The sequence below is a fragment of the Plecotus auritus genome, assembly GCF_963455305.1.
Source record: "Plecotus auritus genome assembly, chromosome: 13".
NCBI lineage: Eukaryota > Metazoa > Chordata > Mammalia > Chiroptera > Vespertilionidae > Plecotus > Plecotus auritus.
This window is the reverse complement of record NC_137779.1, coordinates 4,947,123-4,966,949: the sequence shown is the minus strand read 5'-3', so window position 1 is coordinate 4,966,949 and position 19,827 is coordinate 4,947,123. Positions and strand designations below refer to the sequence as shown.

At 55.2% G+C, this 19,827-nt stretch overlaps 1 protein-coding gene across 8 annotated transcripts in view; it reads right to left on the bottom strand.

Annotated features, from left to right (window-relative positions):
- The window catches only part of GRAMD1B (GRAM domain containing 1B), a 255,635-nt gene that overhangs the window by 153,488 nt on the left and 82,320 nt on the right, over positions 1–19,827 (bottom strand). For 6 of the 8 annotated variants that reach the window (XM_080650482.1, XM_080650488.1, XM_080650489.1 and 3 more), the window contains exon 2: positions 3,775–4,455. The exons of the other annotated variants lie outside the window; for them this stretch is intronic. In XM_080650482.1, coding sequence (XP_080506608.1) covers positions 3,775–4,154 — 380 coding nt within the window. In that variant the 5' untranslated portion in view covers positions 4,155–4,455. The remainder of the gene's footprint in view (positions 1–3,774; positions 4,456–19,827) is intronic. 8 annotated transcript variants of the gene reach the window in all.

Below are 19,827 nucleotides of genomic sequence, written 5' to 3'. Positions count from 1 at the left end.
AGATTAGTTGCTTCACATTCCACTCAGGTTCTGTATCTCCGGGGTCCCAGAGCCTACAGGGTCCCAGCGAGCTGACCTGTGTGTACAGCACCCTGCCTGCAGAAGCTCAGGGCGCCTTTGGTGGCTGACCGACAGATGGGAATTCAAACTCCGCATGATTCCTGGCCTGTCAGCCCATCACCTCCACCCTCATTTGCCACATCCCTGAGCAAGACCATACTTGTCATTCATCCCCATCTTGAAGCCAAAATACCCAAACTGCTTTCACCAGGAGGCACTGGGTCCCCATTCAAAACTCAGCTCCACAGACAGGAGACTCCCGGTTGCCTAGGGACGGGGGGATGGGAATCTGCAGATACGGGTAACATCTAAAGGGTAGCTGCACATATCTGTGCATATACTAAACCACTGAGTTGTGTACTGTAAAAAGGAGTGAATTGCACGGTATGTAAATTATATCTCAATAAACTGGAAAAAAAAAAAACACCTCAGCTCTGGACTCATCTCCTCAAGGAAATTTCCCCTGACTCATGAACAAAGAGAATTCCATTCCAGACACTGCAGAGCAAGGAATCGTTCACTCACTCGTTACTATCTATCCGTCAGCAAATATCCCGAATCACAAGCAGGGCCAGGTGCAGTGCCCGGCAGTGAAGGTGCGAAGAGGAGCCAGACCAGGCGGGACTGGGAGCATTTCGGTGCTGAGCTCCTGGATCCTTGGATCCCCAAACCGTGCCAATGCATCACCATTTTCTCCACTCCTTTCTTCTCGGGGTTCAGGAGAGGAGCGGGGTCTCCTGATCCTCTTTTATGCTCAATTTAGGTGGCCCTCTTGGGCCCTGGCCCCCTCCCGGACCAGAGAGAACACCGCGGCAGACCTAACAGGGCTCCTCTGTGTGTGTGGAGGGGGAACCTGGGGTGGGGACGTGAAGAGGGAAGATGCCAGGCTGGGCCGGGTATGCTTAATCCCCTAATCCTGTGAGGATGCGTGAGGATCCCAGGCGTGGCTCCAGGCAGGGAGAGTACACAGCCACCTGCTCGCAGGCACACGCCACTCCATGTGAGACACTCACACAGGACAACCCTCCTTCACCCTGCACAGCAGGGGCAACTTTACGCAGCATTTCGTGTGTCTTACTCTCCAGACCTCCCATGAACCGCCCTCCCACAGACGGAGAAGGTGAAACGCACCTTCAGGTGAGGTGCCCAGGCCTCACCGCTAACAAATGATAGAACGTAAGCTGAACCCTGGTCTCCTGACTCCAAGACCAATACTCTTTGTGTTCTGTTGCTTCTCTACACCACCTCCTTCTCGGGACTCCTGCTGGGCATGCGCACGTGACTGCTTCTTTTCCTGCCCAGAAGCCGTCCATTTCCAGGACTGAAAACGGCGGGCCGTGCCCGGCCACTGGCATCTTCCTGTTCAGCCAAAAGGTTGCAGGTTCAAGCCGCCGTCAGGGGGCCTCCGGGAGGCAACCGACCAATGTCTCTCTCTCAAATCAATAAAAATAAATTTAAAAAAATAGGGTTTTGTTCTAACCACAATCCAGATGGATTCCAACAGGAGGCCGTATAACAGTGGTTAAGAGTAGATTTATGTTGGACAAATTTGGTTTGAATCCAGAGTCTGCCTTTTTATACAAACTGCATACATTCTCCTACTACAACAAGCCACCATTTAAAAGAACTGCCTTAAACCCTTTCCTACGCCAACAAAAAGTGAAGATCACACTGAATCCTTAGACAATTCTCAAAACCAGGGACACCTTCCTCAAATCGAACCAAATCCACCCCCGCCCTCAGCCTGGCCAGCGGCGCAGGACCCTTTCCCCGTGTTCCGTCCTCAGCCTACGAGGCCAAATCTCAAGACCAAAACAGGGTCTCTCTTAGGGTCTCTCACATTTGAAGAGAGAGTTGGCAAACCATATGAACTATTTTAGTTCAAGATTAGATCCCACCAAGAGTGCCCCGCTTCCCTCTGCGCTGTGGAGAAGACAGCGGGTGTGTAGTTCCAGACGGAAAGGGCTGGTGTCCCAGGTCCACAGAAAGCCCCCGAACAAAGCTCTCCATCTGCATCTGCGGGGACCACCACCTCCAGGCACGGCGCCGGGAAAGAGAAACCCTGGGCGGCTTAGCATGCTCATCCCGTGTGACCCGCTGGTTTCGCAATGTCCCCTCCACGACACATGGCTCGCCCTCTTCTTCTTTTTTTTTTAGCATTAACTTTTTATTTAAATCATTTTTTATTTTTCCATTGTAGTTCACATACAATACTGTATTAGTTTCAAGCATACACCCCAGTGATGAGCCATAATATAACTTACTAAGTGATCATCCCAATCAACCTCGGTCCCATAGGACACTATTCAGAGCTATTAGAATATTATGGACTCTGTTCCCTGTGCTGCACCTACATCTCCAGGACAAGCCGGTAACCATCCATTTGTACTTCTCAATCCCTTCACCTTTTCCACCCATTCTCCACCCCCTCCCATCTGGCCACCCAGAATGCTCTCTGCATGGATGAGTCTGTTTCTGTTCTGCCTGTTGTTTATTTCAGCTTTTAGAGTCACTTGTTGGTAGGTAAGTACTTACTGCCCTTTTCTTGTTCATACTTTCCACCTTTTTCTTGCCTCACCTGTTCTTACCACTCTGTCCTGGGTGCCTCCCGTTCCCGCTGGCAGGCCCACCTCATCCTTTCCCTGCACTTCCTGCAGCCCATCCACACTTGTGGTTTGAGTTTCTTCCTTCCTTTCTCCTGTCTTTCTGGTACAATCAGTACCACGTGGCACGCATGGTTCCATCTCTTCCACGCAGTGAAACTCACATGTCTTAATTTCTTATCCCAGGCTCCTCCCAGCTTCTCAACTTCCACATCCCCTCATTCTACCCAGCCCTCCCCAACTCTCTCCTGGAGCACACCACCATGAGCTCATACAGACTGGGCTCACAGGAACATCCAGTAAGTGAAGGAAATTGATCCGATTGAGAGGAGTCCCAGGGAAGGTGGCCCGTTGCTCAGTTACTCCACACCAGGGCACACCCTGTTGGAGGCAGGGCCCAAGTCTGAAAGCGAGAGGAGGCGATCCTCCACCACACAGCTCCCGGCAAGGCTGGGTAGAGCTGGCCTGTGCTTTCTATACGATTCTCTGTGCAGGGAAAGCGAAGATGCCACTCCTCAGATGCCACACTGACCCGGGCACACACCACCGTGGCCTGGAGCAGGCCTAGAGGTCTAAAGACCCAAGAAAGGCAACCTGCCGCGCCCCAATAAAATAAGAATAAACACTGAAGTGGAGTATATAGGAGAAATACAAGTCTAAGGGGAAGCCACTTAAGGCCTCTCCCCTCCTGCTGTCTCCATCTGCGAAATGGGAATAATAGAGGCCCTAACTCAAAGAGTGTGAGGATTAAATGAGAGAGAGTGGCGTGCTCACCATAATGACAGCGCACGATGGGAAGCAGTAAGAATTACCTGCGGTGGTTTGCGTTATTCGTTTTGCTGTGAGGATCAGGGAGATGATGCAGCGGGAAGCCCTCGCAAATGTGTCAGGTAGACAGACAGAGGGCACTAAAGCCATCGCCCGCCTGGGCCCGGGGGAGACGGTGGCAAGAATGGAAGCTAAAGTGCCGCCAGCCTGGTGCCAGGCGCCTGGGTGCCCGAAGCTCCGTGGGGTGAGGGCTTCTGATTCCCCCTAAGTTTCCGCGGGGTGCCCAGGGCCCCGGGCTGGGGGTAGCGGGGAGGTAGGGAAGGAAGGCGGCGACCGGACGTACCTGCTCTCGCCGCACTCCTTCCGCTCCCGCAGCCGAAGCCACTTGCGGAGGAGGAAGCGCTTTCGGCGCGGGGACGCGCTGGGTGTGGAGCAGTTGGACCACGGCGTGTCCTCGTCGCTGGAGGGCGTGATCTCGATGGCCGGCAGCTGCAGGAGCTCCTTGCCGGGGGCCACGCCGCCGGGCAGGGGCAGCTCCCGCGCCAGCCCGGCCTCCAGGCTCCGCTCCAGCACGTTCCTCGCGCGGCGCAGCTTGAAGCGCCGGCGGCGGAGCGAGGGGGTGGACGCGCTGGACCAGACCGCGCTGCCCTCGGGCGCGCCCTGCGGCCCGGGCACCTGCAGCGCGGGCGGCTGCAGGCTCTCCATCAGGTTGGCCGCCGGCATGGGTCCCGCCGCTCCGGCTGCGCTCCCTGCCGGCGCTCGGCGCTCACGTGGCAGCGCGGGCTGAGCTGCGGGGAGACCGGTTCCTCCGGGAGCCGCGGGCGGGAGCGCAGGGCGGCGGCGCCGAGTCTAAGTTGCCACGGGTCCTCGGCCCGCCCTCGGGGTTCCGCGCCCGCTGGGTGGTTTCCTCCGCGGCTCCCGCGCGGGCGGGCGTCGTGCCTTCGGGACTCGGCAGCCGGGCCGGGGGCGGTCGGCAAACTCTCAGCGGTGCGCGCGCGGCGGGCCCGGCGGAGCGGGCTGGGCGCTGCAGGAGGCAGAGCGGGAGGAAGAGGCGGAGGAGGGAGGAGGGGGGAGAGAGGAAGCGAGACGCTGTATAAAAATAAAGGAGGAGGAGCAGGGGTGGCGAGGGGGTGAGAGGAGGTCACTGTCCCGCAAGGCCAGCGCTGGCTCTGACGCTGGTGTAGCTGCGCAGGGACTCGCGGTGAAGGCCGCGCCAACCCGCTAATGCAATAGTCTCCAACCAAACTTTCTCAAAGCCGCAGACAACTGGCCGGCAGCGCTCATAAATCTCTCCCCCTGATTTTCTGGCGGGGGGGCGGGGGCGGGCGTGGAGACACAGGGCACGTGAGGGGGGGGGGAGCGCGGGCAAGCAGAAGGGACAAATCATGGAGGAATAAAGCCCTCACGCGCCAAGGCCGCCCATGGCACAGGGTTGAGGGGCAGCTCGGGGCTTTCCCGGGCTCTCTTCTCCTAAGCAAGGTGCTTTCTTTGAACTACCTGGGGTGCAGGCGGAGGCACAGGATGCCTGGCAGAGCCAAAGGGAGACAGTTACTGCAGGCTGCTTCCCAAGGACAGGTCTGTGGGACAGACAGACAGACAGACAGACATACCAAGGAAGGACAGACATAGGGTCTGAAAGACACGGGGCACACAGGACTAGTAGGAAAAGGAGCTGATTCCTGCACTTCCTGAGCTACCCTGTCAATACCATGTCCCCATCCCAAGCCAAGAATCATATTAGGGGGCGAGCATCCAGAGGCAAAGCATGCGGCAAAGCCCCGGGGCCCAGGGAGCTAAGGGGCGCCCTTTGCATTCCTGGGGAACAAGTCAATTCCGAATGTGCCTGCGAGGGGATGGACTGGGTCACAGAAAGTCTAGTATGTCCCCCATCACGTACCCTAGAAAGTGTGGGTTAGTCCTGTTGTGCCCCACGCTGTGCTGCCCACTCACGCCCTGGACCCAGGTACCAGCCTTAGAGATTGGCCCTAGACGTGATCCACCCTATTAGTGCTGTCAAGACTGAGTCTAAAATGGACCATTTGTTAAAAAATGTGTTTTCATTGCCCTGACTAGTTTGGCTCAGTGGATAGAGCGTCGGCCTTCGGACTGGGTGGTCCCAGGTTCGATTCCAGGCAAGGGCATGTACCTTGGTTGCAGGCACGTCCCCAGTAGGAGGTGTGCAGGAGGCAGCTGATGTTTCTCTCTCATCGATGTTTCTAACTCTCTATCCTCTCCTTTCCTCTCTGTAAAAAAATCAATAAAATATATTTTTTTAAAAAGTGTTTTCATTGATTTTTAGAGGGAAAGGGACAGAGAGGGAGAGAGAAACACCGGCTGCCTCCTGCAGGCCCCCTACTGGGGATCAAGTCCACAACCCAGGCAGGTGCCTTGACCAGGAATCAGCAGAGAACTGCTTGGTGCATGGGGTGACTGGGGTGATGCTCAACCAACTGAGCCACACCCACCAGGGCAGAGGCTCATGGCCTTTTCTCCTCACTCCCCGCGCAGCGCATCTGCCTCTCCAGAAAGTCCTGCAAAGGAGAACCTACTAGGAAGTAGAGACAGGAGCTTTCAAACAGACCAGGAGGCGCCCAGGAGAATCACCATTAACCACACGCCGGTTCACCACTCCCCTGTGCCCGTGAGGCCAGCTTCTGGTTGGGAGGCGGTGCCCAGCCTCTGTGCCAGGATGAAGTTCAGGGGATCATCTCACAGGGCCCCAAAGCCGAGGGAAATCACACCCCGAAGGTCACAGAACTCCCTGCGAGAAAACAGGTCCCTGCAGTCCAGCAGGACATCGAGGTGGCGGCTGGCCGGGCCCGCGTTCCCTGCAGTGACCGTGGGGAGTGAAGGCATCGGACACTGCCCATCCTCCCGGGGCGGCCAAAACGGGAGTCCTTTTTGCCCAGGAGAGAGACGCTGTGGCTAAAAAGCAAAGGCCAGGCCCAGCCATAAATGACTCCCCAAAACGTCAGCTCCATCTCATTTCTGAGTCTCCACATCCGGCCCCAGCGCTGTCAAGGCGTTTAGTATGGCTCTATTTTAGCTCCCGGATGTGGCAGAACGGAGAAACCCCTCCCCCTCAGGTGCCAGGCCTGGCCAGAAGCAGGACACTCCTTCCAGCTCCGGGAGTGACAAGGAGGCTGAGCTGTAACTGCAAACGTCAGGATCCCAGGATCCCGAGCAAAACGGAGACACCAGGCCCCGGGGGTGGCTCAGCGCCTGGCTGTTCTCCAGGGACAGTGCTTTGCGGGCTCTGGTAGCCTCCCAGGTCAGGGCGGCTGGCTGGGGAGGAGACGGGGCTCGGGTGTGTAAGGAGAGCAGGAAGCTGGGATACTACCATTCCACGGGAAGCCCCAACAACACACGAAAGAGTAGGGTCCACAGTAGAGGGGCCAATAGGTTCTCTGGGTCTTTGGGAGAAGGGAGGGTCACAGGGGAGCGGGCCCCACTGAAGTTCACGGTGAGCACTCCGATCTTATTTATTTATTTTTAAAAATATATTTGTACTGATTTCAGAGAGGAAGGGAGAGGGAGAGAGAGATAGAAACATCAAGATGAGAGAGAATCATTGATCGGCTGCCTCCTGCACGCCCCACACTGGGGATCAAGCCCGCAATCCGGGCATGTGCCCTGACCAGGACTTAAACCGTGACCTCCTGGTTCATAGGTCGACGCTCAGCCACTGAGCCGGGCCAGCCCTCTGACTGAAATGCATGCCTGTTGAAAGGAAGAACTGTCGCCAGCTCCTTCCCACCCGCTTCAGCCACTTTTCCACCCACGATAGACTCTGGACCTAAAAGCTAAAATCCTGTGAGATTAACGTAAGCCTCGGCAGCAGCAGCTGAGAATGATCATTTACGTTTCCCGTGGCCTGAGGGAACGCCTCCTCCCAGCTAAAGCTGAAATGGCGTCACGTGGCTGAGAAGCGATGCCCAGAGCACCTCCAGCCCCAACACCCTCCTTGCTCACCTCCACCTGCACTCCCTCTCCGCTTCGGCCCATACCTTGTCCATCCGTTAAAACCTGTTCAAAACACATCCTCCGCGCCCTGCCCTGCTGTGTCTGCTCACTTTTTACTGTGGCGCCAGCAAGTCAGTGATGAAGGGACCCTCAGGGCAGAGCTGCCCCGCCTCCGGGAGCCATCGCTGTGCTGGGACCGCAGGCACCTTGCTTGTCTGCTCCTGGACTCCAGGGTCTGCAGGTTTGTCTGAATAGCACCTCACGCTTCTGTAAAGGCTTCCATGCACAGTGTTTGACCTTCCCAGGAGGAAGGCAGGACTTCACGCGAGGGTGTACATAACAACCCTCAAAGACCACGCCAGCGCGAACCGGGTCCTCTGAGGCAGGTAGAAGCCCAAATCCCAACAAGGGCACGGCTCTGGAAAGCAGGTCCCCCGTAGCCCCGGCGTTTCCCAGCCCTGAGTCAGTGGGTGCATCATCTCGTACATCAGTTATTTGACTGCAAACATGGAAGTGCAAAGTTTGAAAAACTATTTCCCAAAGCAGCTGGTGTGAGGGGATCAGGACCAAAGAGTTTCTACAACCTTTTCAGAATCTCAGCCCTGCCTCCTCCTCTCCCTCCCCCTCCCCCCTCCCCCACACTGGGCTCTCAGCCTACTCCCTGGTTCCCTGGGAAACGGACCTCACCTCTGGCCTCCCACACAGGTGGTGGCCAGCACAACCTGGCCTCCCCTTCCCCCACGGGCCGCCCGGCCTCTGACTTTACATGCGAGGAGTTCATATTACCAGGCAACTGTTGTTTGTTCTCAGCTGTTCAGGCTGCCTTTCCTGCAGACACAGGACACCCGGCACCTGTCTGTTCCTGCTGGAGGCCCACGAGCTGCACAGCCATTATTCAGCTGAACCGTCCAGCAGGGACGGAAGTGAAAGTAACAGCTGTGACGCTTGATTTGTCCTGGGTGCGCATCCAAGGGAGAGGGAGAGACAGGGGCAGGCCCCCCACCTCTGGGGACACCAAGGGCAGGCGATCATGAGCAGCACAGACAGGACTGTCCCCCAATACTGTGTGCAAGGCACCTCCCAGCACAGTCTGTGTCCCACCACATCTGAATGGCCAATCCCAAGGTCTGGCCCCCCGGGCGCAGCCGTGTGGGGAGCTTGTTGCTGTGGCGGGGCGGGGAGGGGGGGGGGGAGGGAACATGGGAAACATGGTGGCAGTGCGAAGGGTGCTGCAGAGCCGTGTCAACTGTCTTCAGGCCCGAATGAAGGCTGGCCAGATGCGTGCTCTGGCTCTCCTGTTGCTGAGCGAGAGGAAAGGAGTCTGTGTGCAGCTCCCTGTGGGAGCGTCGGCGCAGACGGGACACCTTTGGGAGGGGAAGGCCAGGTAAGGACTGGAACGGGTGCCCAAGCAGGGCTGGAGTAGCTTCTTCTGCACCCTCCACAGGTGCCTGGGCCCAGGCCCCGCCCTATCATGGTGGGTCTGTGAGACCCAGATTTTCTCTCTTAAAAAAAAAGCAGTTCATTTATGCCTAAAACAAAGTTCATTTCAACGGACATGTTTCTGGCCCCAGACATTTTGATGACTGGATACTAGGCACCTCCCTGACCCCCACAAGCAGCTTTCATATCTTGCATAGTGAGAGAGAAATACAGGGATGGATGGGCAAGGAATGGGCATGGGGCATATTGGAGAGTGGATGCCTCAACCCCTCCCTCGCAGCTCCCTTCCCGGGAGGAGCGGGTTGCTGAGGAGTCAGAGGGGAGCTCAGAATTCATTCCTGTGGCTAGAGGAGGCAGAGGGTGCTGGAAACACAGTTTACACAAACACAGCGGCCTGCCCAGCTCCTCCTTCCGAGGAAGAGGGGAGATGCTGCAGGCCTGAGGACAGAGGCGCGGGGGACCTCGCAGCGGGGGGTGCACAAGGTCCACAGAGCTGCCCTGGCCTTCAGCAGGGGCCGGGGCGGGCAGTGACGTCACCCCAGGATGACTGTCACCGATACGCCTCCCTGGTTTGTTGCTCATCAAAACGCGTAGGAGTCAAAGAACAATGTTTGCCCAACACTCGCTGCGCCTGTGCTTGACACCAGGATACTGAGGCGCAGACCGACAGCACGGGTGTCCTCTAAATCTTACAAGGACAGTCTGTGCAAACTAGGCTGGCACAGGCGTGCTGAGCGGCTCCCTCCGTCCCCCGGCACACCCTAGAAGCAGGCGGCGCGCTCCGGGTACCTGCTGCTCTCCTCGGAAGAGGCCCCAGATGCTTCTGCACCACCCGTTGGTGATGAAGTGCCCAGGCCACTGAAGTGCGTGCTATGGGAGTTTTAGACCCTTCCTCCACTCACTGGTGTTTGACTTGGGGATGTTATTTCACTCGGCGGTTGCCAACCGGTGGTCCGTGAGGTCTGACAGGTTGGCGGCCACGGGTTTCTCTAGTCTGTCTCCGTGCCTCCTGGGGTTGCTGTGAGCAGAGCAGTGTCCTGCCCTAAGAAGCACTGGCACAAAGGAAGGGCTCTCCGTGTCTGTCCCGGTTACACCCAATTAAGGCTCCTGTACAAGACCCTTGCTGGGAAACAGGGCTGCTCCTGTTGAATTTCAATTCAGTCGAGTGCTCCAAGGAGCTGCTAAGCTAGAGCATGGTGCGAGCTCCTGAGTGCGTGCGTGCGGCGTGCGGGTGGCACAGAGCGAGTGAGACCGTGTGTGAGTGGGGTGCAGCCTGGCAAGCAGTTAATTAAGTACAAAAGGGAAGTGCTCCCAGGACTCGAGTAGAAAGAGCTGCATCGTAGCCAGAGGGGAAGAGCTGGTCTAGGCCGGCGTGTGGAGGACTGGCATTTGAGACCTCCAGCCTGAATTTCAGTGGAAACGAAGAAATGGGCATTCTGGAACACAGGAACAGTGTGGGTAACGGCACTGAGGCATAAAACTCATGGGGAGGCTTTGAAAATCGGAGAAGTCCGGGCACATGGAGGACACAGGAGCTGAGGCTGGCGGCGTGCAGTGAGTGTTACAGCTTAGATTTTATTCTTTAGACAATGGATGCTATTCAGGTTTCGTTTTTTTGCTTTGCTTTGTTTTTTTTTGGGGGGGGGGGGCGTGACATTATTGACCCGCAACGAAGAACATCAGTCCTGGTGACAGTCTGAGACATGTACAGGAGAAGCCGAAGGCAGGACCCACGAGGCCAGTTCAGAGGCTGCTATCAATCAGTCCATACTTTCAGAATACCAACTATATGCACGCAGTTCAGGTCAGAGAAAACCTGAAAAGGGGCAGGAGAAAAATGTGGACTGAGAGGTGGACAAGGCAAAGAAACGCCAGTGGAGATTTCTTCAGAGATGTCAGCGGGAAGAAAACCAAGGAGCGATGATGGAGGCCGAGGGAGGGCTCCGTGCTTCACACACAGAATCCCATCTGCCCTCCCAACCACCCAAAACCGACATCGAAAGTGCCGTTGGAGGATGACGACAGGTTTAAAGGTGACTGGCCCCAAGTTCACACAGGTACTCACATTTGAACTGGCTCTTTAACACTTTGAAAATCATGCTTTTCCATTTTACCACATTTCAAACAGATAGATGGTGCCAATGCTGCGATGAAGCCAGGAGGGAGGACGCCTGCTATAATTCTACCCCATTCTGTAGTGAAGTCACTGAGCCTCTGAGAGAGCCGCTCCGGGGGGGGGGGGGGGGGGGGGGGCTGCAGTGGCTGCGCAGTGAAGGGGAAGCAGTAATGAATAAATGGAGGCCGCACAATGGCACTGCTCTTTCCAGAAACCAGGCAGCAAAATGAGTGAGAGACGTCTGTCTCCTCTCAAACGGCATGTTAAACTCTGTTCTAGGACCTGGAGTTGGAATGTGGAAAGTAGTGTGTGTGTGTGTGTGTGTGTGTGCGTGCGCGCGCGCGTGTAGTGTGTGTGTGTCTTTTATTGTTGGTAGATGTATGTTTCAAATGAACAAAATGTACCCGTGTGATTATGACTCTTACAATGAAATTCTGCCCGTATCTGCTAAGAAAATTGAAGCGTGGTAGCACCTGGTAATCTAGCAAATCAATCAAAAATATTTAATAAGCCCAAACTCTACACACACCAGAATACTGGGTACCGTAAAGGGTTTTTGAAAGTTTCGGTAAAACTGTTCATTTATTTCACAAAATAATCCTCAAATGCCTGTCAGAGGTGACCGTGGCCTTGGCTGCTTCAGACCCGGGGGAGGGAGAAGCGGAAAGCCAGCGCAAGAGCTGCGACGGGTAAGCAAGTCCGCTCAGCGGAAGCCTAGCAGGTGCGGTGTGCGCCCAGAGGACTTCAGAGGAGGCAGCTCCAGGCCAGGTGAGCCGTGTTCCAGGGAGAGCTCTGGGGCCTGTGTCCTGGCAGAGGGACCACGTGGGCAAGTGACACATTGTGATTAGCGAGTTATTCATAACCGGAAGGAGCAGGGAGGCCAGACATCACAGGCCTGGTAAACGGGCAGCTTCACCAGGGAGCTGCACCTCCCCTTCCCCAGGGAGCCACCAGCTGTTCCCTGCAAATCACCTGGGGCAGGGGGTCCGACAAAGGGGAGACGGGTGCGTGCGCAGTGACGTTGGCGTCATTAGGGAAGATGCCTGTCAGTCAAACCTGGGAGCAGAGGTCATGGACTCGAGGGGCAGGGCCACTGCAAGCCTGTGGAAACTGGGGGGTACATAATCCCCCAACCACAGAAGCTTGCCCTTGTGGCTCCTGGCTTTTGGCTCTGGTTCCTTTGGTTTGCTCCTGCCGTGTCCCCGCCATAGCCATGTGGCCTGCATGTGGCCTGCATGTGGCCTGCATGTGGCCTGCATGCAATGGACTGGCGGCTGCAGCAGGAGCTCAAGCTAAGCCCGCTGGTGCCGGGCTGGACACAGCTCCAACCTGGAACGAGACTCGGCCGTGGCTGTAACCCTAGCCCTGCTGAAGGCACAGACCAAAGTTCTCCTGGGTGGGACGGAGGGAAATCGGACCTCGGGAGCTCAGGGGTTTAATTCCACAGAAATAAAGCTTCCTACAATGCACTCATCCTCCCATGCGAGCCTCAGAAAGTTCTTTTTCTTGGGACATCGCAAGAAGCCCACTCCCACCAGACACCGGGGGGACGAGGAGCGCCCACCACTGACAACGCAGAGTGCGGGGCATTCCTGGAATTACAAAAAGAACAGTTCGCTGGATCTTGGTGTTCTGTTGGGTGAGAAATGAGAGCCAGAGGTCACATCGACTATAAACCTTCTTCCAGGTGCCCCTCCACACGCACTCGCCGCGCAGGCTATGCTCCAGGCCTGGGAAGGGCACGCCGGAGCCAGCTGTGCGCAGGGAGTCATCCTGGTGAGCACAGAGCTCCAGGACCAAGGGCAGAGGCTTCCCAGAGCTGGTCTGGCCGTCACCTGACCTCTACTGTGCGTCCTGGTTTGGGAATTAGAAATCGGAGACACGGGACTGTTTCAAACAGATATTCACTGAGCTCACATGTGAACAGGGAGGGCTTCGCGGGGATAAAGGGCTTTGTATGCAGAGGCCCAGACGCGGAGCGGGAACTGAAGCTGAACTCGCCACGGAGAACGGCTCCAAAGCCGTAGGAAATGATTCCTTTCGAGTCCAGAGCCACCATGGAGCCTTTTATTTCTGACCAGACCCCCTCGCTCACGTCAGGCAAGTAGCCGCCTTTCACAGGCCAGCAGACCCAGACCCAGATGGGGAGCTGCTTCGAGCAGCAGCCCGCTTCCCACTGCCTCCAGGGCTGAGCAGAACGGGCCTCCCGCATCGCCCGAGCGGTAGCGCTGGATTGTAAACGTTGCCCAGTTTGTTCTGATGACGTAAAACAGCAAGTGTGCCAAGCACCAGGGGGAGATTCGTTTTTACATTTAAAAAAAAAAAAAAAAAAGAGAGAACTGTTTTCTTATGACACAGGAAGGAGCTCAAGAGGGCTGGCTCAGCGAGGATTTCCTGTGGCGGCCCCTGGAGCCAGCGCTGGCAGCTTCCCTCTGCACCTGAGCGTTAGCACCTGAGGGAGCACCTGGCAATCGTTCATTCCTGTACAATTCTGCGTCTGGCGGGGCTCTGGGGCGGTGGAAGTCACACTGCCCATGTTCCGGTTTCTCATGAAGAGCCCGTGCCCGCCCCCCCTCCCCCGCTGTGCTCTGAGCTGTCCTGTTTGCAAGCCCAGCGCCTGCCCCCCTCCCCTCCTCTAGAAGCTGAGACTGGCCTCACAATCCCCCTCCATCCATGGGCTGCAGGGCATTTTAGTACCTGAAGCTGGGATTTGGGGATTGGTTATGCTGAGTGAGCCCTAGAGTCTCCATTATAGCTCTGAGCCTATGAACTGGAAAGGTTTAAGCAATTTGCTTTAAGCGATCCTTGTGTATGAAAATGCAGATTATCTTTAAATGTGTGAGTTGGAATGATCACAGAATAAAAATCCTTGTTTTACAAAAAAGGTTCATTAACATAGATTGTTCCTTTACACGTATGAACACTTGTATTCAATTAATTGAGTTTAGTAGGTGACACTCTTTGAGGAAGACGCCTGTCGAGTAACTTCATGGTCCCCATTAACATGACATGTCACTGACCATTGAGTGACCTTGTTGCTTTGGTTGTCAGGAAAGAAAGCACTTCATTGTTCACACCTTCAACCACTCCCTTGAAGTGAGCGGAAGACGTATTAACTGTCGGGGCTGGAAACCTGTCTGAGCAATAGACCATCCTGAGGACTATAGGCCTGAGAGAAACACGGGGTGTTCAGTACAATGCCCATTCTTCTCCCAGCCGGTCCCTCCCATGTTCACAGATGAGAAACTGAGGCACAGGCGAGATAAATCTTGGACCAAGGTCATAAGGCTGGAACTCAAACTGCTTTCTATAAATGAGACACCCTGTGGAAGTCGTATTTCTGTTACTGGGCCACTTCTGCACCTGGGCTGGCCCGGCCTCCGCAGGGGCCAGGGGCCTCCAGGTCCTTGACTCGCCCAGGAAAGAGGTCAAGGACGAATCGGAGTGAGAATAAAGCAAGATTCATTCAGGTGGAGAGAAAGAAGGCCAGGGTGCAGGCGCAGCTGTGAAAGAAACGAAAAGCACCCCACAGGGGGCCTGGGCCAAACTGGGAGGGCATTGCTCACAAAATTAATTAGTTCTTGGATTTTACTGTTCCCACGGTGGGGGTGGGGGTGGGGTGGGGGTGGGGTGGGGTGGGGTGGGGGTGGGGTGGGGGTGGGGTAGGGTGGGGGTGGGGTGGGGGTGGGGTGGGGTGGGGTGTTGTCGCCAAGCTTTGTGGTTCCAAGTTCTGTCTCCACCTCTGGTTGGGAGGGAGCCTTGTTGTGACTTCTAAGACCACGGACCACCAGGGGTTCCTGCCATTAACCGTTTCCCCTGGGTGTGGTGCTGGCGAGAGAAGGTGGGACCCTGCTTCCTCATTCCGCTTGTCGGATTTTCCCCTTTCTATCCTGCCTCATTTCTACCTCCAAGAATAATTAAAAGTCAAATGGCACAAGGAGTCCAAACACTCCTCCTGCTTTTGTGGGAACCCATGCTTTCTATCTAATTCCCCCATAAGCCCACACAAAGCAAGAAGCTAATCAAACACAAATACCTCACTGGAACGAATTCCAACATGTGACCCTGGAGGCTGGCACAAAAGATATGACTGGATGGTTCCTTGCTCTGAAAAGGCCTTTTTGCTTTACCCAAACAGAATTCCTTTCTGTGCGAACTTGCCCTAATGCATTTAAGTGTTACTTGTCGTGTGCACAACTGTGCAGCACCATCCTCCTCAGGAGAGTGTATCTGTCAATAATCAACCCCAAGCTCTCAGGCTTTCAGTTCAAAGCTGAGCGTAGCGAGGACTTGAACCAAATGGAAATTTGCTTCGGTAAAATTTCTTGAGCCACGCACTGCATTTTCTCATTTAAAATCCTATCTTACCAAAATCCTATCCGGTAAGGGTCATTTTCCGCATTTTAGAGGTAGGGAAACTGAGGCCCAGGTTGATTAAGAACTTTAGGCATCAAGATGTGATTCAAATCCCCGTGGATGAAAAGGGGCCACACACTAACCCTGGCAAGCTCAGGGAGGCCTTACAAACTCAGAGACTAAAGTAACCACATAGGATGGTCTGAAACTAAAACTTTCTAGCTAAAAGCAGTTTATGGGGGGTGGTGGGGGTAGTCATGTCCTAGACTAGAATCTTCCCTGACAAAGGTCAATTTGCACCTTAATTAAGCCTGACTTTTTGCATCGAGGATAACATACCTTTGAAATGTCAAAGTAATTTTCTTTTAACGGACCTCTCAAAGCACAGGCATCATGGAGATCACAAATCCCCTTATTGTTATTGATCACTAGGGGAGGGGCCCAGTTCGCGAATTCGTGCACCTTGAAAGGAACTATGGGCTGCAAGGCTGCAGGAGGCACAGGGGCAAGTCTTGGCCCATCCTCCTCGCCCTGGCCCAGTCCCTCCCGCCACGGCCCCCAGTCCTTTGTCTGCCAGCAGCCCCGCTCCCACCACCAACAAGCAATTGGGGCCAGCGCCAGCGGTGGGTGCAAGCGCTGGCAGTAGGTTCGAGTGGCGGCTCTGGCACCAGCACCAGGTGCGAGTGTGGCTGGCGCCAGCAGCAGGTGCAAGCACCGGGCGGGACCGCGGTGGGAGCAAAGAATTTTCAGTAACCACCAGGGGCTCGCCCCGATGGCAGTGACTGGTGCCCAGCCTTGGTCTGGCGCCCCCGCTCACCTGCTCCACCATCCTGCAGGGGCTGATGCCCGCCATGTTCCGCGCATGGCCCCTGGTGGTCAGTGCACGTCATAGTGACTGTCTGTTCAGTTCCAGTTGTTCCACTGTTTGGTCTATTTGCATATTAGCCTTTTATTATATAGGATTATTGACTGTTAATTATACTGTACCCACCTATGTGTTTATCACTTTACTTTTATCCATTCCCAGAGGGACGCCCCTTTGCTTTCTCTTGCCTCCTAACCTATCGCCAATGGATTTCATATAATCCACTTAAGTCTTCTAAAGCAGCAGTTGCCAACCTGTGGTCCGCGGACCCCTGGTGGTCCGTGAGGTCCGAAAGGTTGGCGACCGCTGTTCTGAACTGCCGTTCTCTGGAGTATTATCTCAATCCCTTGAGATTTTGCTTCCTGGCAATTGTCAACAGTTGGCTCAAATAAACTCACAAAAATTCTCTGCAGGTTTGAATGTTTATGTTGACACCAGGTATTCTGAATCCAAAACCAGTGTTTTCTCCACTCCACTGTGCTAGTCTGTCTTAATTTCCTGTAAACCACAATTTTCAGTCCCATTCAAACTGATTCTGTCACTTTTGGTGAAGACTTTAATTTGATTTGCAATTTGGTAAATAAACTAATATTTGGGATTATGATTCTGCAAATGGATCCACTTGGTTTCCCTGTTTAACTCAGTCAGTTTTCATTTGTTCCTTAAGTAAAACATGCCACGAAGTTGATATCAACTTTCTTGGGGGTTCCTACTGAATTCTAAATATTTTAAAAAGAAACGCTATCCCAGTTACTTAGCAGAACTCGCTTGCAAGAACTATTTTTTATGGCATACTAGGGCCACCTACGTGGCTTCTCATTTGCAACAAATGAATGCGGTGTAGTTCTAATTCCTAATGTGTGCCTAGTGTTTCTAATCCCTCCTACCTGCTCAGAAGCCAGCCTGCAGATCTGAGGGCGTCAGCGGGGCTCTGCGGGTGCTGGTGCCCGGAGGAGGCTGCTGTCCCTCAGCGCTGTCCCCACGGTGCTCCAGGTGGCCCCGCAAGCGCACAGTGGAGGGACCGCAGGCCTCTTACAAGTGGGTTTGCTTAAAACGAGGCTTGCCACCCCTGCTGAAACGGTGGCTTAGCAAGCACTGAAAGGCCTTTAAAAGTCACTTCTGCATGGTCTCCGGGTTCTCATTTGGCTTCCAGCGCAGCGCTGACTTGTGTCCAGGATGCTGTAAGGCGTGGCTTAGCTCTTGCTAGGCAGGGCAAAGTCTGCTCACATGATCGCATTCTGTGCAGGTTGGCTCTGGAGTCCTTGGACCTTGGAGCCAGCACATCGGGCTCCATCCACCATGACTACATCTCCCAGCTTAACTCCAGGAGCAACCAGTCAGCGGCATTGGCCCCCGGGCCTGCAGGCAGAGCCCCACTAGCACCCTAAGTTCACAGAAGGCTTCACTAAGGTGAACATGACGAGCCTCTTTCTCCCTCTCCCCTCCCCTCCCCCTTCTCCCCGCTCCTGTCCTCTCCTCCGCTCTCCCTCCCTCACACACAGCCTTCTTAGCGAGAGCCACTTCCTCCAGCGACCAGACACTGCTGGCCCCAAACCGAGGAGATAGTTCCCCCTCCGCAGCGACGCTCCAGCAGAGACCGAGCTGGGGACCCAGGTGAGAGCAGAGGACTCCGGAGGGCACTTCCGGTCCAAAGCTCTAGGATTCCACCGGCTCCCCGGCTCCCTCACAGGCCCCACAGGCTCTCGCTGCTCCTTGTCCCCCCATGACTCCGCTCCCTCTTCCTTTGAGACTGAAACAGTCCTTCCTAGGATGAAACACGCTGGGCTCACGGCCCGCACTGCTTTTACCACTGCCCTTGGCACCTTCCACCACATCACTCGGCAATGTCCTCCTCCCCCAGACTAATGTGCCACCAAGGCAGGATTCCTGTCCCACCCTTTGCTGCCATCTATCACCAAGCCCCCTGGGCCCGGGCGCACCAGCTCAGTCCCAGGGTGACTGAAGTGGGTGAGGAATGGGAAGTCGGAGGACAGGCCAGGTTAGGAGAGGCAGCCAGTGCCGTCAGCGCCCAGCCTGCACCCTGGGGGCCTCCTGCCCGCAGTGCGCCTGGGGAGGCGAGGCCTGGAGAGCCTCGTCCGCCTGCGCCCCCAGCGCCCTCAGGCACAGCTCTGGCATGGCCACTCCTCCCTCCGGTGATTGGTGATCGTGATCGGTGATCGCGCACGCAGCCCGCATTACCGGAGGCCCCGGGAGGCCGCCTGGGATGGGACTCTGCCGGGAACATGCATTCCTGGCAAGCAACCGCGCAGGTTTCTTAGGTGAGGGCGTTTGGACTGTGGCCCTTCAGGGAGCACCTAACGGAAGGAACAAGAATGCATTTGGAAACAGCTGCTTAGCTCTCCACCCTAAAGAAAACAGTTTCATCAACCCTCTTTCTCTTATTGGTGAGGGCCTCAGATTAACCATTGTCTCCTTCAAAGATCTCCAGACAAGCAAATTCCCAGCCCCTCGCAGGGCAATCCGGCCACTTCGGTTCCGGGGCTCCCTGCGCCCCGGCAAACAACTGTTCTCTCCCACCCTTGCCTGTCGCAGGACGTCTGCCAGGCCTGACTAAGCCCCACACTGAGCCATCGTTTCATTCCCCCTGAATGTCAGGACCCACAGGTTGAGAACCGCTAGCAGGGTCGCCTAAGACCATAGGAAAACACAGATATTTACATTACGATTCATAACAGTAGCAAAATCACAGTTATGAAGTAGCAACGAAAATAATTTTATGGTTGGGGTCACCACCACATGAGGAACTGTACTAAAGGGTCGGGCATTAGGGAGGTTGAGAACCACTGAGCTAGAGGAAGCCGCCCCACTTTTTAGAGATGAGGAACTAGGCTCCAGAGCTCCTCTGGGGCTGTTTGCTGTGCTGCAAAGAGGAAGCCAATCCATGAGTTACGGGAGAGCTGGGTCTAGAATCCCGTTATCACGGACTCTTTTGTTGCTTAATTGAGAGTCCCTCACTGGCCTGCTCCCAGGACTGGCCAGGCCGGGGGGGAGGGGAGGGGCTCAGGCACCTCATGTTACTGAGCACTGCTGGCTCCATCAGAGGCAGCCCCAGGAGGGCCCGCGAGTGAAAGGAGAGCCGAGAGATGGGGGCCCAGGCAGCTGCTGCCGGCCCCAGCTCTTATCACGCACCCTTTTTATTGTTAATCCTCACCCGAGGATGTTCTTCCGTTGATTTTTAGAGAGTGGAAGAGAGAGGGAGAGACAGAGAGAAACATCGATGTGAGAGAAACTCATGGATTGGTTGCCTCCTGCACGCACCCCGACCAGGGCCTGGGCTGGGGAGAAGCCTGCAACCGAGGTATGTGCCCTTGACCGGAATCAAACCTGGAACCCTTCGGTCTGCAGGCCGACGCTCTATCCACTGAGCCAAACCGGCTAGGGCTTATCACACACTCTTTGAAAAATAAACTTTATTTGAAGAACAGTCGTATCAATACATCGTAAACCCCAAACTAATATACATTGTATGTCAACTGTAATTAAAAAATAAATTTAAAGAATAACAGGTTTAGACTTACAGAGGCCACCACATACTTCTAAAGGCGAAGCCCCTCTATCCCTCCCATTACTGTTTCACTAGCTGCGTCCTCCTGTGTTCCACTCACACAAAGGAACTTGTCCCGTGTTGTTGGCAC